At 39.1% G+C, this 16,372-nt stretch overlaps 1 protein-coding gene across 1 annotated transcript in view; it reads right to left on the minus strand.

Moving 5' to 3' along the window:
* Window positions 1–16,372, minus strand: part of LOC126281899 (semaphorin-2A-like) — a 1,266,817-nt gene that overhangs the window by 515,836 nt on the left and 734,609 nt on the right. The window contains exon 4 of the mRNA XM_049981222.1: window positions 3,945–4,007. Within this exon, the coding sequence (XP_049837179.1) occupies window positions 3,945–4,007 (63 nt within the window). The remainder of the gene's footprint in view (window positions 1–3,944; window positions 4,008–16,372) is intronic.

Here is a 16,372-nt window from a genome sequence, read left to right on the forward strand (position 1 = left end):
TTGTTCATTTACATCAGGATACTCGGTTTCGGTGGCACATAGGTGAGGGCCTTGCATAGGTTCGTGATCAGGACAGAAAATATGACTCTGGACACAAATTTGTTTTTGTGATTATTATTGACACCACACGCAAATTAACTGGTTCAAGCCCATACACATTACTGAATGTATGAAGTTAGTGAAGCAGTGGCGAAGATTGGTGGCAAGCGACATGGTGACTGACTATACTCATGGCTCTTAACGTTCGAATGTTCTATAAAATCTCTTCTTGACGTTGGATTTTCACCTTATTAAAGCCATTCCTTTTTGACGACAATACCCAAATGATAGCTAGTTCCACATCTGAGGCAAATCCACCTATTTCTAATCTATATAAGTGTTGCAAGCTATCCTTATTTTATTTTGAAGAGTGCAATAGTTATTTCCTTGTAAATCTCAATTCCATGGTAAATCTGTTTAACATTCAAACTACTCAGTAGTCCAGTGTTTCGTTCCTTTAGTATTTTGCTTATAATCAACCACAGTAGTTTTTTAAATGAAGGATAGAAAGAGAAAACCAGCTGCACAGATATTATAGCATTATCCTGGTTTCGATACCGACAAAGGGTGTCTTCATCAGAATAAGTTGTAGTTACACAGATTCACATTGCATGTGAAGATAATAAAACCATACGAGCTGAAATGCTCAAGTCAAATAAAGTTATCGTTTGAAGCCAGCATTAAAACCAAAACCATTATAAGCCACTGGAACTTACATCATACTGAAAAGTGTCAGTCATATCGGCTTACCACGGTTGCGGTTTTAATTTTGGCTTTACAAGATAATTTTGGCTTTACAAGATTACTTAAACTTATTTCACTTGAACACTTTAGCTCATATGGTTTTACAGGCAACGGGAATATGTTGAAATGTTTCCTATTAATATTATTACCTGAAAATGTAACAAAAATTTGTTTGTTTGCGACTGATATGTGAGGCAGTTTAATGTCATATTCAGACAAACTGAGCTCGTCTTTGTGATATTGTGTCGTACATATGTGCGCTAGTAGGGAGCTGAAAATAATTTTTTTAGTCGCCGACTTGAGACCGAAGTAAGCTGCCGTCTCTAAGATGCAGGTTCGTCGTGAATTTCCTCAGAGTCTCTTTGAGGCCATATTGACTTAGAAATTCTGAAACTGTTTCTTCCTATTACTAATAACTTTCAAGAATAATATTCAAGATTGAGACACCTATTCTCCGTTAGTAGGCACCCTTTTATAATTTATCTCTACTATATGGGATAGATATTACAGCAGAAATAAAGTATTCAACATACTCTCACATCCATCTCCACATAAAAAGTAATTATATTACATAAAGTATCTTTTGCTATTTGAACGTTCGTTGTATTTTCCATCCATCAAAAGTGTAGTAACTGCACATTACTGCACGGCACGTAGACATAAAATATAAGTTGTAGTCTTGTTTTAGTAAGTAAATAGGAAATGTTTCATTGAGTCTTCTCTTTCCACATTCATAAACTGAAGTTCTCGGCTCGCTTTTTTTGTATGTCCAAGTTAACCTGAGGAAATCCTTCACGGATTTTGATACGGCCTGGAATTCCAATGCACCATGTCACGCCACTATCGCTTGAAATAGAATTCCAGTGACCAGTATCCAGTCAGTATCGATATCAACAGGCCAAAACCGTTTGACTCTCGATTCCCAGGTTGAATGAACATGATACACACAGGATGATTATAGTTAAACTTTCAAACCGCTCTATGAATAACATCACTGGTCATAATGATGTCAAATTGCAACAGAACATTATCGGAGAAAGGGGAAAACAAATGGCAGAAGAAAAATAAATAGTTACAAAACGTAGCTATACGGTAGATGGCTCTGTAATTTAATAGTGATCGAGTGCAAATGGCAAATAAATCATACAAAAATGCCTAAGGTGTACGTTTGACGGTAAACGCACTGTACTACTCAGAATGCATGGGTGTACAGGTGTGATACTGTTAGTTACGTAAGACCTTCTACCACGGCAAGGTTATACCACCATCTGATAGGAAAAATCGGTCTTTAATTCTACTGAGGCCAAAAACTTTATAAAAAGCATCATACACATCGGTTCTTAATTGTCTTGGGGCCAAAACCGCATAAAAATCATCAATCACATCGGTTTTAATTCTCGCGAGGCCAAAAACCGCATAAAAAGCATGAATCGAAATCAAATCGAATTATTAATTTCCATGTAACTGGCGCAAAACGTGTTCAGTATGCTGTCTACCGTTTTCTTCGACAAGTTGAAAACGAGAAACAGCATGTTCCACAACTGATCGAAGAGTTTCCGGGGTCACATTCAGAATGTGTTGCGCAATGTGTACCTTCAGTGCAGCTGAGTTTGCAATCGGAATACTGAACACAACATCTTTCAGATAGCCCCACAGCCAGAAGTGACACGGATTAAGATCAGGTGATCGGGACGGCCAGGCTATAGAGAAATGGCTCCTGATAATTGTCGCATTTCCGAAATGGCGCTTCAGCAGCTGCTTAACTAGATTTGCAATATGCGGAGGTGCGCCATCTTGCACAAAAATGATTCCATCCACACATTCACGCTGTTGGAGAGATGGAATGACGCTGTTGAGTAAAAGACACTCATAGCGCTTACCAGTGACGGTACAGGTAACAGGACCGGAAGCACCGGTCTCTTCGAAAAAATATGGCCCTATGATGAATCATGCCGTAAACCCGCACCACATCCTTCTCAGGATGAAGTGGTGGTACTGGTTGATTCGACAATTCTGTGTATTCACACATCGTGTCAGATGGAAGTGGGCTTAATCGGTCCACAAAGTCTTCCACGGCCAATCATCGTCCACGTCCATGCGAGCAAGAAATTCTAAATCAAAGGTTTCAAATGCTGGCAGGTCAACAAGGAGCAACTTATGCAAATGGATAATTGTGAATCGATAGCAAAAAAGGATGCTTCGTAGGCTTTTACGCACCGCGCTCACGGGTATGTCCAATGTTCGGACATTGCACGCCACCACTCGTCTCCTCCTGCATGTCTGTGGGCACTGCTTGCACTGACGTCGAATCAATTCGTTTCCTCCCTCTACCAGTTTGCACACCAAAAGAACCCGTCTTTTCGAATTTCCGAATCATTTTCACCAGATCCACGGCAGTCATCGGACCAACGCTTTTTTATAAACCGTTCAGTGTTCGGAACTTCTCCAGAGCGACGTGTGCACAGTCATGTCTTGTAATACAGGTTTACAAGCAGAGCGTGGTCCTGCATTGAGACAGTCATGGCGAACGTCGCAGACTCGAAACAAGGAAAAGCCGTGTACCTGGCGTGTTTGTACCAATTTTAATGGATCGTAAGCATCACAGGTGTTTTAATTTGCGTATTCTGACACATACAGCGGCATCTATTAATCAATTTTGACACTATTTTTTTTTCTTATGCCATACGTTTTCTCCCTTCTCTGATAATATTACGTTGCAATTTGACGTGATTCTAACCAGTAGTATTATTTCTACAGCGTTTTGAAAGTGTAATTATAATCACTGTATATATGAATGATACTTTCCCACACATAAATGAAACTGTCTGTGATTACAGGTAACTGTTACTACAATGTCATAAATATGGTATTGCATATCTCTATGTGAATGAGTCCTTCGCATAATGTTCACTTTCATTTTTAAATCAAATTTGTCATTTCTCTGGAGTGCGACAGAATGACAATAAATCGAAATGCCTTTGAACATAAACATCTGTGGCATATACGACCTGACGCAATACACTTACAATACTAAATATAGGAGGCTCTTGATTTGTTCCAGCTCTTATTATCTACTGAAGATGGATTCTCTAGACACTAGGACCAAGGGAGAAAATTTTAATGCGTATTTGTTATTGAACGTCACCCAATAGATCGCTTACCTCTGACTTCCCTTTCGAAACACAATTGCCGACGTGTGTGGGATCCAAACGAAGAGAATCTCTCTGAAAAACGAAAGAAAGGGAAAGAATTAGATTCCATCATAAACATCGACTGCGCACAGAAAATATTACAGTCAAACAACAACAGTATATCCTGCATAACTAAACGAGATGCGTAATTCCACGTTGGCCCGCATCTATCAATTTAAGGTGTCATCCCCACAAATGTTTACTGCTATAAATCGTCTTCGTTAAAGGTTTATTAACATTTGTAAGCTCCCTTCAGCTACTACTACGACGAATTATGACTTCAATTCACTTCAGTAGTAAATTAAAGTAATAATGAATAGTAATGATTTAGTAAATAATACAAAACAAGCGATGGCTTTGAAGAAATAAAAATACTGTTAATGTAACAACAATATTTGACTGAAAATGGCCGTGCCATAAATCCTGCAGTCACGTTTTGAGATCCTTGCCACTCACAAACTCCTAAAAATGAAACACAAAATCAGTCATAATAATCGTATTTCCATGAATGGCGTTCGCTTTAATTTCCTCTAAGATGTTCTATGTGACAAGAGTCCACCTTTTGTATAGTCAACATTTTAAGGAAAATCCGGCCTTCTCCTTCTCGTCACAAGTACTCCTGTTTTCTTCATCACGAATGATTTGCAGGTCCATATTGGTCGTATTATTGGATACAGGTGGAAACTTCTGACTAGTTTAACTTGAGCGGACATTTTCAATGGCTGCTTCTTTTTAACAGTAATCCACAGTTTATGTCGTTTAATCTTGACGACTTCATTTTTCCCATGTTTCGAAATCTCTGTGTCTCCTCTTTCACCTACCTTGTTTTTTATTAAAGAATACTTCTCTCACCAGAGTCCATCTGATGTGCGTAAACGACCTCGTAGACTTTTTTCCTTCCACAATTGAAAGATTAGAATTTATTTTCGCTTCCGTAATATAAGCAGATATTGTCGTAACCCCATGGGGCCACAGCAGACTAGAAGATGGCTTCTTTGATTCAGATTCAGTAGTATACTGCTGATATGTGCTGTTGTGATTCAGTTACGACGTAATAAAATAAGTGTTTGAAAACTAGAGCGACATTATAAATCGGAGGAAGAGTGTATGAAGTCATGAAATAAGTTGACAGGTATCGTATTACAATACTAACCTATATCGCTCTTTTAATTAAAAGCAAATTTCAAGAAATCAGGTGTATAAGGAAACGGAAGTTGCACAACAATTGCCGAATTTTGTGTAGTATTTTACGAACGTGTAAGAATCGACAGGGGATCTCAAGTTGATTCAGTATTTCTAGATTTCCGGAAAGCTTTTGACACCGTTCCTCACAAGCGACTTCTAATCAAGCTGCGGAGCTATGGGGTATCGTCTCAGTTGTGCGACTGGATTCGTGATTTCCTGTCAGGAAGGTCGCAGTTCGTAGTAATAGACGGCAAATCATCGAGTAAAACTGAAGTGATATCAGGTGTTCCCCAGGGAAGCGTCCTGGGACCTCTACTGTTCCTGATCTATATAAATGACGTGGGTGACAATCTGAGCAGTTCTCTTAGACTGTTCGCAGATGATGCTGTAATTTACCGTCTAGTAAGGTCATCCGAAGACCAGTATCAGCTGCAAAGCGATTTAGAAAAGATTGCTGTATGGTGTGTCAGGTGGCAGTTGACGCTAAATAACGAAAAGTGTGAGATGATCCACATGAGTTCCAAAAGAAATCCGTTGGAATTCGATTACTCGATAAATAGTACAATTCTCAACGCTGTCAATTCAACTAAGTACCTGGGTGTTAAAATTACGAACAACTTCAGTTGGAAGGACCACATAGATAATATTGTCGGGAAGGCGAGCCAAAGGTTGCGTTTCATTGGCAGGACACTTAGAAGATGCAACAAGTCGACTAAAGAGACAGCTTACACTACACTCGTTCGTCCTCTGTTAGAATATTGCTGCGCGGTGTGGGATCCTTACCAGGTGGGATTGACGGAGGACATCGAGAGGGTGCAAAGAAGGGCAGCTCGTTTTGTATTATCGCGTTATAGGGGAGAGAGTGTGGCAGATATGATACACGAGTTGGGATGGAAGTCATTACAGCATAGACGTTTTTCGTCGCGGCGAGACCTTTTTACGAAATTTAAGTCATCAACTTTCTCTTCCGAATGCGAAAATATTTTGTTGAGCCCTACCTACATAGGTAGGAATGATCATCAAAATAAAATAAGAGAAATCAGAGCTCGAACAGAAAGGTTTAGGTGTTCGTTTTTCCCGCTCGCTGTTCGGGAGTGGAATAGTAGAGAGATAGTATGATTGTGGTTCGATGAACCTTCTGCCAAGCACATAAATGTGAATTGCAGAGTAGTCATGTAGATGTAGATGTAGATGTAGATGAATGACACTCCAGAAATATTACTGTTTACGTAATGGCATCAAAAATATGCGTAAAGTGGGCCTAAGACCATGGAGGTACACGAAAGAAGGGAGATAGCGCCATAGACGTACACTGTGCGCTGTTTCGAAGCCAGAGTGGGCCGTCATCTTAAATAGTCCAAAACATTAGCAAACTCCTGTTTGCGATTGCTTGTTGTTCATTTTAAATACTAAAGATTACAGTGGTTACATGAGTAACGTAGTGTAAGGAAGGCAATTTAGAAAGTTTTTCTGTTTTTCATGCGTGATTGCTCTCGTGGTACGACACACTTGGCGTCGTTAATGTACTTGTTTTTTGTTCACATATTTCGAGTACCAAGAAGAGTAGGAAGTGATGGGAAAAGCATGTTTTCGTAATCCATTTGATTTCTCTTTTACTGTATTTGTATTAATGGCAAGTGAAGCCGAAACTCCGAAAGCAATGCTTTTTTGCTTACTTGGTACTGGTTTTTGTTCGTTGCATTTTCACCGTTCAGCAAGTGTTTTAATGGTCATGTGTGGAAAAAAACTTACCTACATGTTCTTTGCTAGCCAATAAACCTGTGCGATTGAGAAAGAAGCAAGTAATGCTACTGTAATTTGTGCATGTCAACAAAGTGTGCGACTATCGAAACGTAAAGAAATAGAACTGCCTGGAGGTATAACTTTAGGTAGAATGGAGTTATTGTTTTATTACATTTTCAGTGAATTTTTACTGTAGTTTACATATCATCTCACTATGAAATCTTTCCTATGATACGTGATTCAGTATGTGACCAATAATGGAAATTTACTGAGAAAAAAAAGACAAAATTTTTGAACATGTTCTAGCGTTGTGAAGTACTGTAAGTGTGATTAAGGGAATGTATTACTCTTAGTCGCTTAGAATCCGTTACATGGATATTTTGCTTTAACACGCATGCAAGACTTTTTTTTAGTAATAGCTGTGCAGATCTGATTCAGTTGTGACGTAATAAAACAATGTTATAAAATGATAGGGACATTATAAATCGTCGGATGAGTTTATGAAGTCGTGAAATATGTTGACAAATATCGTATTACACTGCTAACAGATATAACACTTTTTTAATCAAAAGCAATCTGGCTTCAAACCAACGTACAGAGTACGTCTATGGCGCCATCTCCCTTCTTTTTTCGTACCTCCATGATTTTAGATTCACTTTACTCATATTTTCGACGTCATTTCGTAAGAAGTAATATTTGTGGAGTAAGTATCATTAATTGGATTTTCCAACAGTAGCCTATTTCTCTTTTCTCGGTGTATTACTCACCAGTAAAATGACAGTTTTTCTGGAATTACCAAATGTATCATACGAGGAATGTACGTCTAGTTAGATCATCCGCTCATTTCATTTCTGAATTTCACTTTGATGCTTTCAAATAATATATGTCTATGCCTCGCTTTGTGATATACCAACAGTTAGTTAGTTCTTAGTTTCATGTTCCATGAATGATTTGCATGGTAAATCATAATGATGTGAAACGACTAATTTTATACGAACGGTTATTTTTTGTTGTTGTAAATATCCTTCCATTCTAAACACTTAATAGTTTCTTAAATTTTTTAATTAAAGACTGACAGATGTTAATTCATAATTCCTATCCATTTACACATTACAATAATAGATAGTCTTTTGCGCAATAGGAGGAACTATCAAAGAAAAACATTTTCAGTTTACTTTCAAATTTTACTTTGCTGTGTATAAGGCACGTTTCATCACTGGGCAACTGATCAAAACTTCTGGTTGTGACCCAATAGGAGAAACTTTCAAAGAGAAACATTTTCTGTATTGTTTCAAATTTTACTTTGGTGTCTATCAGGCGCGGTATATCACTGGGCAACTGATCAATACTTCTGGCTGCAGCATTGTGATCCCATATTTGTACTACCGGTAACCATACTATGGCGTAATGAATGTCATTTGTTTCTTCTGGTGTTGTAATTATGTACATTTTTGTTCCTGTTGAAGTGTAGTGGACTATTTACAAGCTTGATGAGCGAATAACTATACTGTGAATAGGACAGATTGTTACTCACAGGCCGAACAGAAGGCAGGCACGACGAAAAGAGAGTTCACGAAGGTTTTCAATTTTCAGTCAAAGCCTTCTTTAGAAAGGAAGCAACGCACATACAACATATATGCAAAACTTCCTGACACATGATCGCTGTCTCCGGTTGTTCTAGCCAAAAATTTATTGAAAGACGGAGGAAATGTGAACAGTGAATAGTTGTGTGGCTCTGATGTCTGAGCCTTTGCAACTTGGAAGGCAATGAGAAACGAAGGAAAGAAGTGAGTGAAGTAAGGCAAATCTGAAGTCAAATGAAAGAAATAAAACCACTACAACAAAAGTGCCACCATAATCCACGTATACAAAAGAAAATGTTGCTTGAACGGCTCCACTTACGAATGAAATGTGATTCATTTAAACTTCAGATTACGATCGGGTAGATTAATACACTCGTAAAAAGTGTAAGCTGGCATTTTTGATGAAATAACTACGTATTCACACAACCAAAACACGCAACGCTATGGAAACTGGAGACGGCCACGCCAGAGTGACGTCACGGGAATTATCACCACGGTGAACCATGGAGGTATGAATGCAGTAAACCTAATAGCTTTGGGCGGACGTCGCTTCAAGTTTCTGACGTAACGACAACTCCCTTCATTTTTTTTACCTTCATGCCTAAAACACACTTTTCCTTATTGTGAACTATATGAATGGCATGATGCAATGTTGAGGGTTGACACAGATGACTTAGCGCTCAGGTCGCATGCGCCATTTTTGTGTATTTTCAGGTTCGTTGTCTTACGCACTTCTAATCTAATACAACTTTCCCCTTTATGCTCTCCTCTATGATTCGGTTTACTTAAGTACTTCTAACTGTCCTTGGCTTATGTTCTTTCTACAAATTGATCGATGCTGGTCTCTCTATTTGTGAAACGTCCGATACCAGTTTTGGTCGAACTTGAGCGGTTCGCGATTTTTGTTGGGGCGCTTTTTTTTTATTGCATTTATGAGTTGTTACTTTGTTTATCCTCTTAATATTTAAGGGAACATCACGAATACCGTTTGTGCTAGCATATTTGCACTCCAGATAGCTACCTATCCTGATATTTATTACTATTAATGTAAATAACAATTGATAAAATGATTCCTCTTGTCAGTTAGGTACAATCTGGTGAAACAAATGACTGCATGAATACAAAATTTTGACGACAATATCCAAAAATAGACAGATCTTATTTTGTTTATGTAAATATCCAAACACTTATCTTGGAGTAAGATCGTCTCTGATCTTGCTCACGGCCAATACGATGTGTGAGTTATCTGTAGTTGAAGCAGTTCGACATATTTATCTCACACTCTTCAGAGTTGTTAGAGCCAAAATATTTGAGAACGCACACTGTTATTTGTGAAAGTTTTGGTATTGAAAATTTACTTATTTTTAAAAGTTATCAAATGAAGGTAAATGGAATAAGCTACCAACTTATCAAAACGAAAACTTTAAAGAAATGGAAAACCTGTACCTAAAGTAATCTTAGAATAGACTACTGATGTAATAAGACGACTAACAAAGTATTTCATTCTACTGTCGCTGCAATGGAAATATCTATCTCATGGCTAAAAAAAATGTGGTTTTCACTCTAAATGGAAAGCTGATATTTTCAAGCGCGCTTATGGAATATCGTCTCGGTTACGTGACGGAAATGGTGACTTCCTGTCAGAGAGGTCGTAGTTCGTATCAACTGACGGGAAGTCATCGAGTAAAACAGATGTTATTTCTGGTGTTCCCCAAGGTAGTTTTATAGCCCCATTGGTGTTCCTTATCTATATAAACGATTTAGGAGACAATCTGAGCGGCTGTCTTATGTTGTTTGCAGATGATGCTGTCGTTTATCGACTAGGAAAGTCATCAGAAAATCAATACAAATAACAAGACGATTTAGAAAATATATCTGTATGGTGCAAAAATTAGTAGTTGACGCTAATTAACGAAAAGTGTAAGGTAACCTACAAGAGTGCTAAAAGGCGTCGGTTGAAATCGGTTACACGTTAAATCAGTCGAATCTGCAGGCCGTAAGTTCAACTAAATACCTAGGAACTACAATTACGAACAACTTAAATTGGAAGGAACACATAGAAAATGTTGTGGGGAAGGCTAACCAAAGACTGCGTTTTATTGGTAGGACACTTAGAAAATGTGACAGATCTACTAAAGAGACTGCCTACACTACGCTTGTTCGCTCTTTCTTAGAATACTGCTGCGGGGCATGGGACGCTTACCAGATAGGATTGACGGAGTACATCAAGAAAGTTCAAAGGGGTACAGCACGTTTTGTGTTACGGCGTTATAGGGGAGAGTGTGTCACTGAAGTGATACAGGATTTGGCGTGGATAACATTAAAGACAAGGCGTTCTTCGTTGCGGTAGAATCGTTTCACGAAATTTCAATCACCAGTTACCTCCTTCGAATTCGAAAATATTTTGTTGATGCCAACCTACATAGGAAGAAACAATTATCATAATAAAATAAGGGAAATCAGACAGCGGACGGTAAGGTATAGGTGTTCGTTCTTTTCGTGCGCTGTATAAGATTTAAATAATAGAGAATTATTGTGAAGCTGGTTCCATGACCCTTCTGCCAGGCATTTAAATGTGATTTGCACGGTATCAATACAGATGAAGAAGTAGATGTAAATGTAGAAGCGTGCGGTTTGTGATGGCTTTAGAAACTGATGCCTCATTTTCGAAGCATTCACGTTCACTGTCAGGAAGTCAACTCAAATAGTGACCGGAGCAATGGCTCAAGGTAGAAGTTATCTCTTTAAACATCTCCCAAAAACCTATAACCTTCAGTAACTTGGAAATCAAACCTCTTTTTCCCATGGCCTTTTATATCACTGGGCACTTACATTAGGTTATCGTAACTTCATACATACTACGTCACGTCGCAAAGGAAACTTTCTGCCCACGTATCTGTCACATAAATAAACGTTGCATATGAATTACAGTGGACACGAAAAACCACTCTCAGCATCGAAGCCGACGCTATGGACAAGACAAATCCGAAGTTATATCTGTTGTCTTGCAGGTACTAGACACCCAACACGATGGCAGAACATCTGCAGAGTTAGGAAGGAAAACAAGACAGTTGCTCTGTCTGGATGGCGCGTTCGCGAAAGTCAGGGATCAGAGTTCGAATTCCAAAGAAGCAAGAAAGTTTGGGGTTAAGCATCTTGTCGCGATGAGGTCGTCAGACGTAACAGAAGCTCGGATTGCGAGGAAAGACAGGGAAGGAAATAGGATGTGTACTCCACAACGGAAACGTTCTAGCATTTGCCTGAAGCGATTGAGCGAAACTACGAAAAATAGGTAAATCTTTTGCAGCCGGATCCAACGTCAGTCTAATAAGACTCAAAAGGTGCCTGGGCGCACGTCTCACATAAGATACAAACAAGAATATATTCAGCGTGGTAGTATAAAGCGTATGAACCACGCATTCCGTACCCACTAATGATTTGTGGTGGAAGCTGCGCTTTCCCAGTCGCTGGAGTAACTGACAGACACATTCTTCCTAGAAAGACATTTTATAGTTAATAATACCGTGTAACGTGAAGTCACTAGTGGAACCATTGTAATCAACCATTTGTGACACATAACTCTACACGACTGCGAAAAATAAACACACAGAGAATTTTGGCACGGTTATATTAACTGATGTAAAAATATATGTGGAAATTTTAACTGAATCGATATATGGAAATCATTCAAAATAAGAATCTCTTTATAGTATTTTAGTCAGTTTTTCACTCGACGTACAGGAAATCACTGGGTTCCATGAAGAGGGCACTGATGCTCAAATCGTTATAGGCACTGAAAGCTGGCTAAAGCCGGACATAAGCTCAGCCGAAATTTATGCGAAGAATCTAACGGTCTTCCGAAAGGATAGGCTAAACACGGTTGGCGGAGGTGTGTTTGTTGCTGTCAGAAGAAGTTTAACCTGTCGCGAAATTGAAGTAGATACTTCCTGTGAGTTAGTATGGGCAGAGGTCATTGTTGGCATTCGGAATAAAATAGTAATTGGATCCTTTTGCCGACCTCCCAATTCGGATGATACAGTTGCTGAAAGGTTCAAATAAAACTTGCTTTTGATTTCAAAACACGTACCCGACTCATACGATAATAGGTGGTGGTGACTTCAATTTACCCTCAATATGTTGGCGAAAATACATGTTTAATTCCGGAGGTACGCATAAAACATCATCCGAAATTGTGCTAAACGCATTCTCTGAAAATTATCTCGAGCAATTAGTTCATGAGCCCACGCGAATAGTAAACGGTTGTGAAAGCACACTTGACCTCTTAGCAACAAATAATCCGGAGTTAATAATGGACATCAAAACTGATTCAGGGATTAGTGAACACAGGGCTGTTGTAGCAAGATTGAATATTGTAATCCCCAAATCCTCGAAAAATAAGCGAAAAATATACCTATTCAAAAAAGCAGGTAAAAATTCACTTGATTCCTTCCTAGGAGATAATCTCCACTCATTCTAAATTAATAATATAAGTGTAGACCATATGTGGCTTATATTCAAAGATGTACTATCGGAAGCAGTTGAGAGCTTTATACCAAATAAATTAAAAAACGACGGAGCTAATACTCCTTGGTACACAAAACGGGTTGGAACACGGTTGCAGAAACAACGAAACAAAAATGCCAAATTCAAACAGACGTAAAATCCCCAAGATTGGCGATCTTTTGCAGAAGCTCGAAATTTAGCGCAGACTTCAATGCTAGATCCTTATAACAGTTTACTCAACGAAACGTTGTCTCAAAACCTCGCAGAAAACCCAAAGCGATTCTAGTCATACGTGAAGTATGTTAGCGGCCAGAAACAATCAATGCCTTCTCTGCACAATAGCAATGGAGATATCATCAAAGACAGTGCTGCCAAAGCAAAGTTACTAAACACAACCTTCCGAAATGCCTTCACAAAGGAAGACGAAGTAAATATTCCAAAATTCGAATCGTAAACAGCTGCCAATATGAGTAACGTAGATGTAAATATCCTCGGAGTAGTGAAGCAACTTAAATCACTTAATAAAAGCAAGTCTTCTGGTCCAGACTGTATACCAATTAGGTTCCTTTCGGAGTATGCTGATGCATTAGCTCCATACTTAACACTCATGTACAACCGTTCGCTTGACGAAAGATCGGTGCCCAAAGACTAGCAAGTTTCACAGATAACACCAATATTTAAGAAAGGTAGTAGGAGTAATCCACTAAATTACAGGCCCATATCGTTAACGTCGATATGCAGCAGGATTTTAGAACATACATTGTGTTCGAACCTAATTAATTACGTCGAAGAAAACGGTCTATTGACACACAGTCAACATGGGTTTAGAAAACATCGTTCCTGTGAAACACAACTAGCTCTTTATTCACATGAAGTGCTGAATGCTATTGACAATGGATTTCAGATCTATTCCGTATTTCTGGATTTCCAGAAGTCTTTTGACACTGTACCACACAAGCGGCACGTAGTGAAATTACGTGCTTATGGAATGTCGTCTTAGTTATGTGACTGGATCTGTGATTTTCTGTCAGAGAGGCCACAGTTCGTTGTAATTGAAGGAAGGTCTTCGAGTAAAACAGAAGTGATTTCTGGCGTTCCCCAAAGTAATGTTATAGGCCCTTTGCTGTTCCTTATCTATATAAACGATTTGGGGTGACAATCTGAGTAGCCGTCTTCGGTTGTTAGCAGATAACGCTGTCGTTTATCGACTAATAAAGTCATCAGAAGATCAAAACAAACTGCAAAACGATTTAAAAGGAATATCGGAATGGTGCGAAGAGTGGCAATTGATCTTAAATAACGAAAACTGTGAGGTCATCCACATGAGTGCTAAAAGGAACGCGTTAAACTTCGGTTACACGATAAAACAGTCTAATCTAAAAGCCGTAAATTCACTTATACACCTAGGTATTACTAATACGAGCAAGTTAAATTGGAAGGAACACACAGAAAATGTTGTGGGAAAAGCTAACCAAAGACTGAGTTTTATTGGTAGGACACTTAGAAAATGTAACAGACCTACTAAGGAGACTGCCTACACTACGCTTGTCCGTCCACATTTAAATACTGTTGCGCGGTGTGGGATCCTTACAAGATGGGACTGACTGAGTACATTGAAAAAGTTCAAAGAAAGGCAGCATGTTTTGGATTATCACGAAATGTGGGAGAGAGTGTCACAGAAATGATACAGGATTTGGGAAGGACATCATTTTAAAAGGCGTTTTTTGTTGCGACGGAATCTTCTCACAAAATTCCAGTCACCAACTTTCTCCTCCAAATTCAAAAGTATTTTGTTGACACCGATTTACATAGGGAGGAACGATCACCAAGAAAAAATAAGGGAAATCAGAGCTCGCACGGAAAGATATAGGTGTTCATTCTTCCCGCGCGCTATACGAGATTGGAATAATAGATAATTGTGACGGTGGTTCGAAACCCATCTGTCAGGCACTTAAATGTGATTTGCAGAGTATCCATGTAGATGTAGATGTAGAAAGTATAGCGTAATGCGCACCGCGCTAGTTTGCGAGACATGGAGGTGAGACAAACCAGTATCGACTGTGGCTGGTGCACTGAGCGGCCAGTGTGTGGGTTTTAGGCGGTTTCCTTCGCTCTTTTAGGCAAATGCTAGGCTGTTCCCCACTTTCTACCTGGGAAAAACACGGTATAGAAACATTTAAAGACGATAACACACAGGCGTTACCAACAGGTAGCACACACGATTCCCTCCCTCAGGTAAGTGACAGCAGCATAGACAGGAAGGGAATCTGGCCGCAAAGTAAAGCAAAGGAAGTCTGTCTTGTCTTGAGTACAGTGCACTACGCATTAGAGGCAACGAATGCGAAAAAGTTAAGAAAGGGTGAAATTAAAACCATAGCGAAAATCGATCAAACTACGTCTGAAATTGTTTACCAAGTGACAAACTAAAGATGAAAGGATGGCCCACTTTGTTTCAGGTTATTTGTAAGACTTAGAAGGGAGATTGCTCTATCAAAATAAAATTCACAACAACTCACAATACTGGAGGATAGTAACAACGTTAACGATGCATGATTACTATTACGGAATGCAGTATTAGTGACGACAAATGAAGAGCTTGTTTTCCACCCAAAACACAGAAAGAAATCTATTTCGATGAAGAATGTAAGGTAACTGTAGAGACTACATAAGCCAGGAGGCTACAACGGCTACTTCAATTTTCAGAAGACGCAAGAATAGCTTCTTACGAGTGGAAGTCCCCGAAACGTCAGAGAAAGAAATCGGCGATGCGTTAAAGGCCCTCAAGAACAATAAGAAACGAGGAGGCAATGGTATCACAGCTGAGATGCTCCGCATAGAAGGTGAAACATGGATGGATGCTTTGAAGCACTTAATATCTACCATTTGGACAGCAGGAATATTCGTGAATATGTCCATATTCAAGAAGAATGATGTTCCACATGTTTCCAACTTTCAACGGATTTCTTTATTTGAACACTGCTGCTAAACCGCATAAGACCATTTTCGGAAGGAACTGTAGGCCACTATCAAAGTGACTTTGTCCATGAACAGTGGTATCTTGACCACGTGTTTAGCTAGAGGCAACTGAGAGAAAAAATTAAGGAATTCGACTGGGAATTACACCTCATCTTCATTGATTTTCAGCAACCTTACCATCGCACTAACAGCTCCATAATATGGAAATCATTGAAGGAATTCCACGTCGCATCGAGATACATCTGGCGTATTGCATCTTGCTATGCTCGATCACCTTGTCGAGTATGATCCAGAAATAGAGCGAGACAATGAGATCAACTGGCGCCATTGCTATTTAGCTCGAACTTGGAGAAAGTAAGTGGTGGCACTTATCGAATCGCAGACGGCGCAACAGTGATGTTTTCCGAC

The sequence above is a fragment of the Schistocerca gregaria genome, chromosome 7, assembly GCF_023897955.1.
Source record: "Schistocerca gregaria isolate iqSchGreg1 chromosome 7, iqSchGreg1.2, whole genome shotgun sequence".
Classification (NCBI taxonomy): Eukaryota; Metazoa; Arthropoda; class Insecta; order Orthoptera; family Acrididae; genus Schistocerca; species Schistocerca gregaria.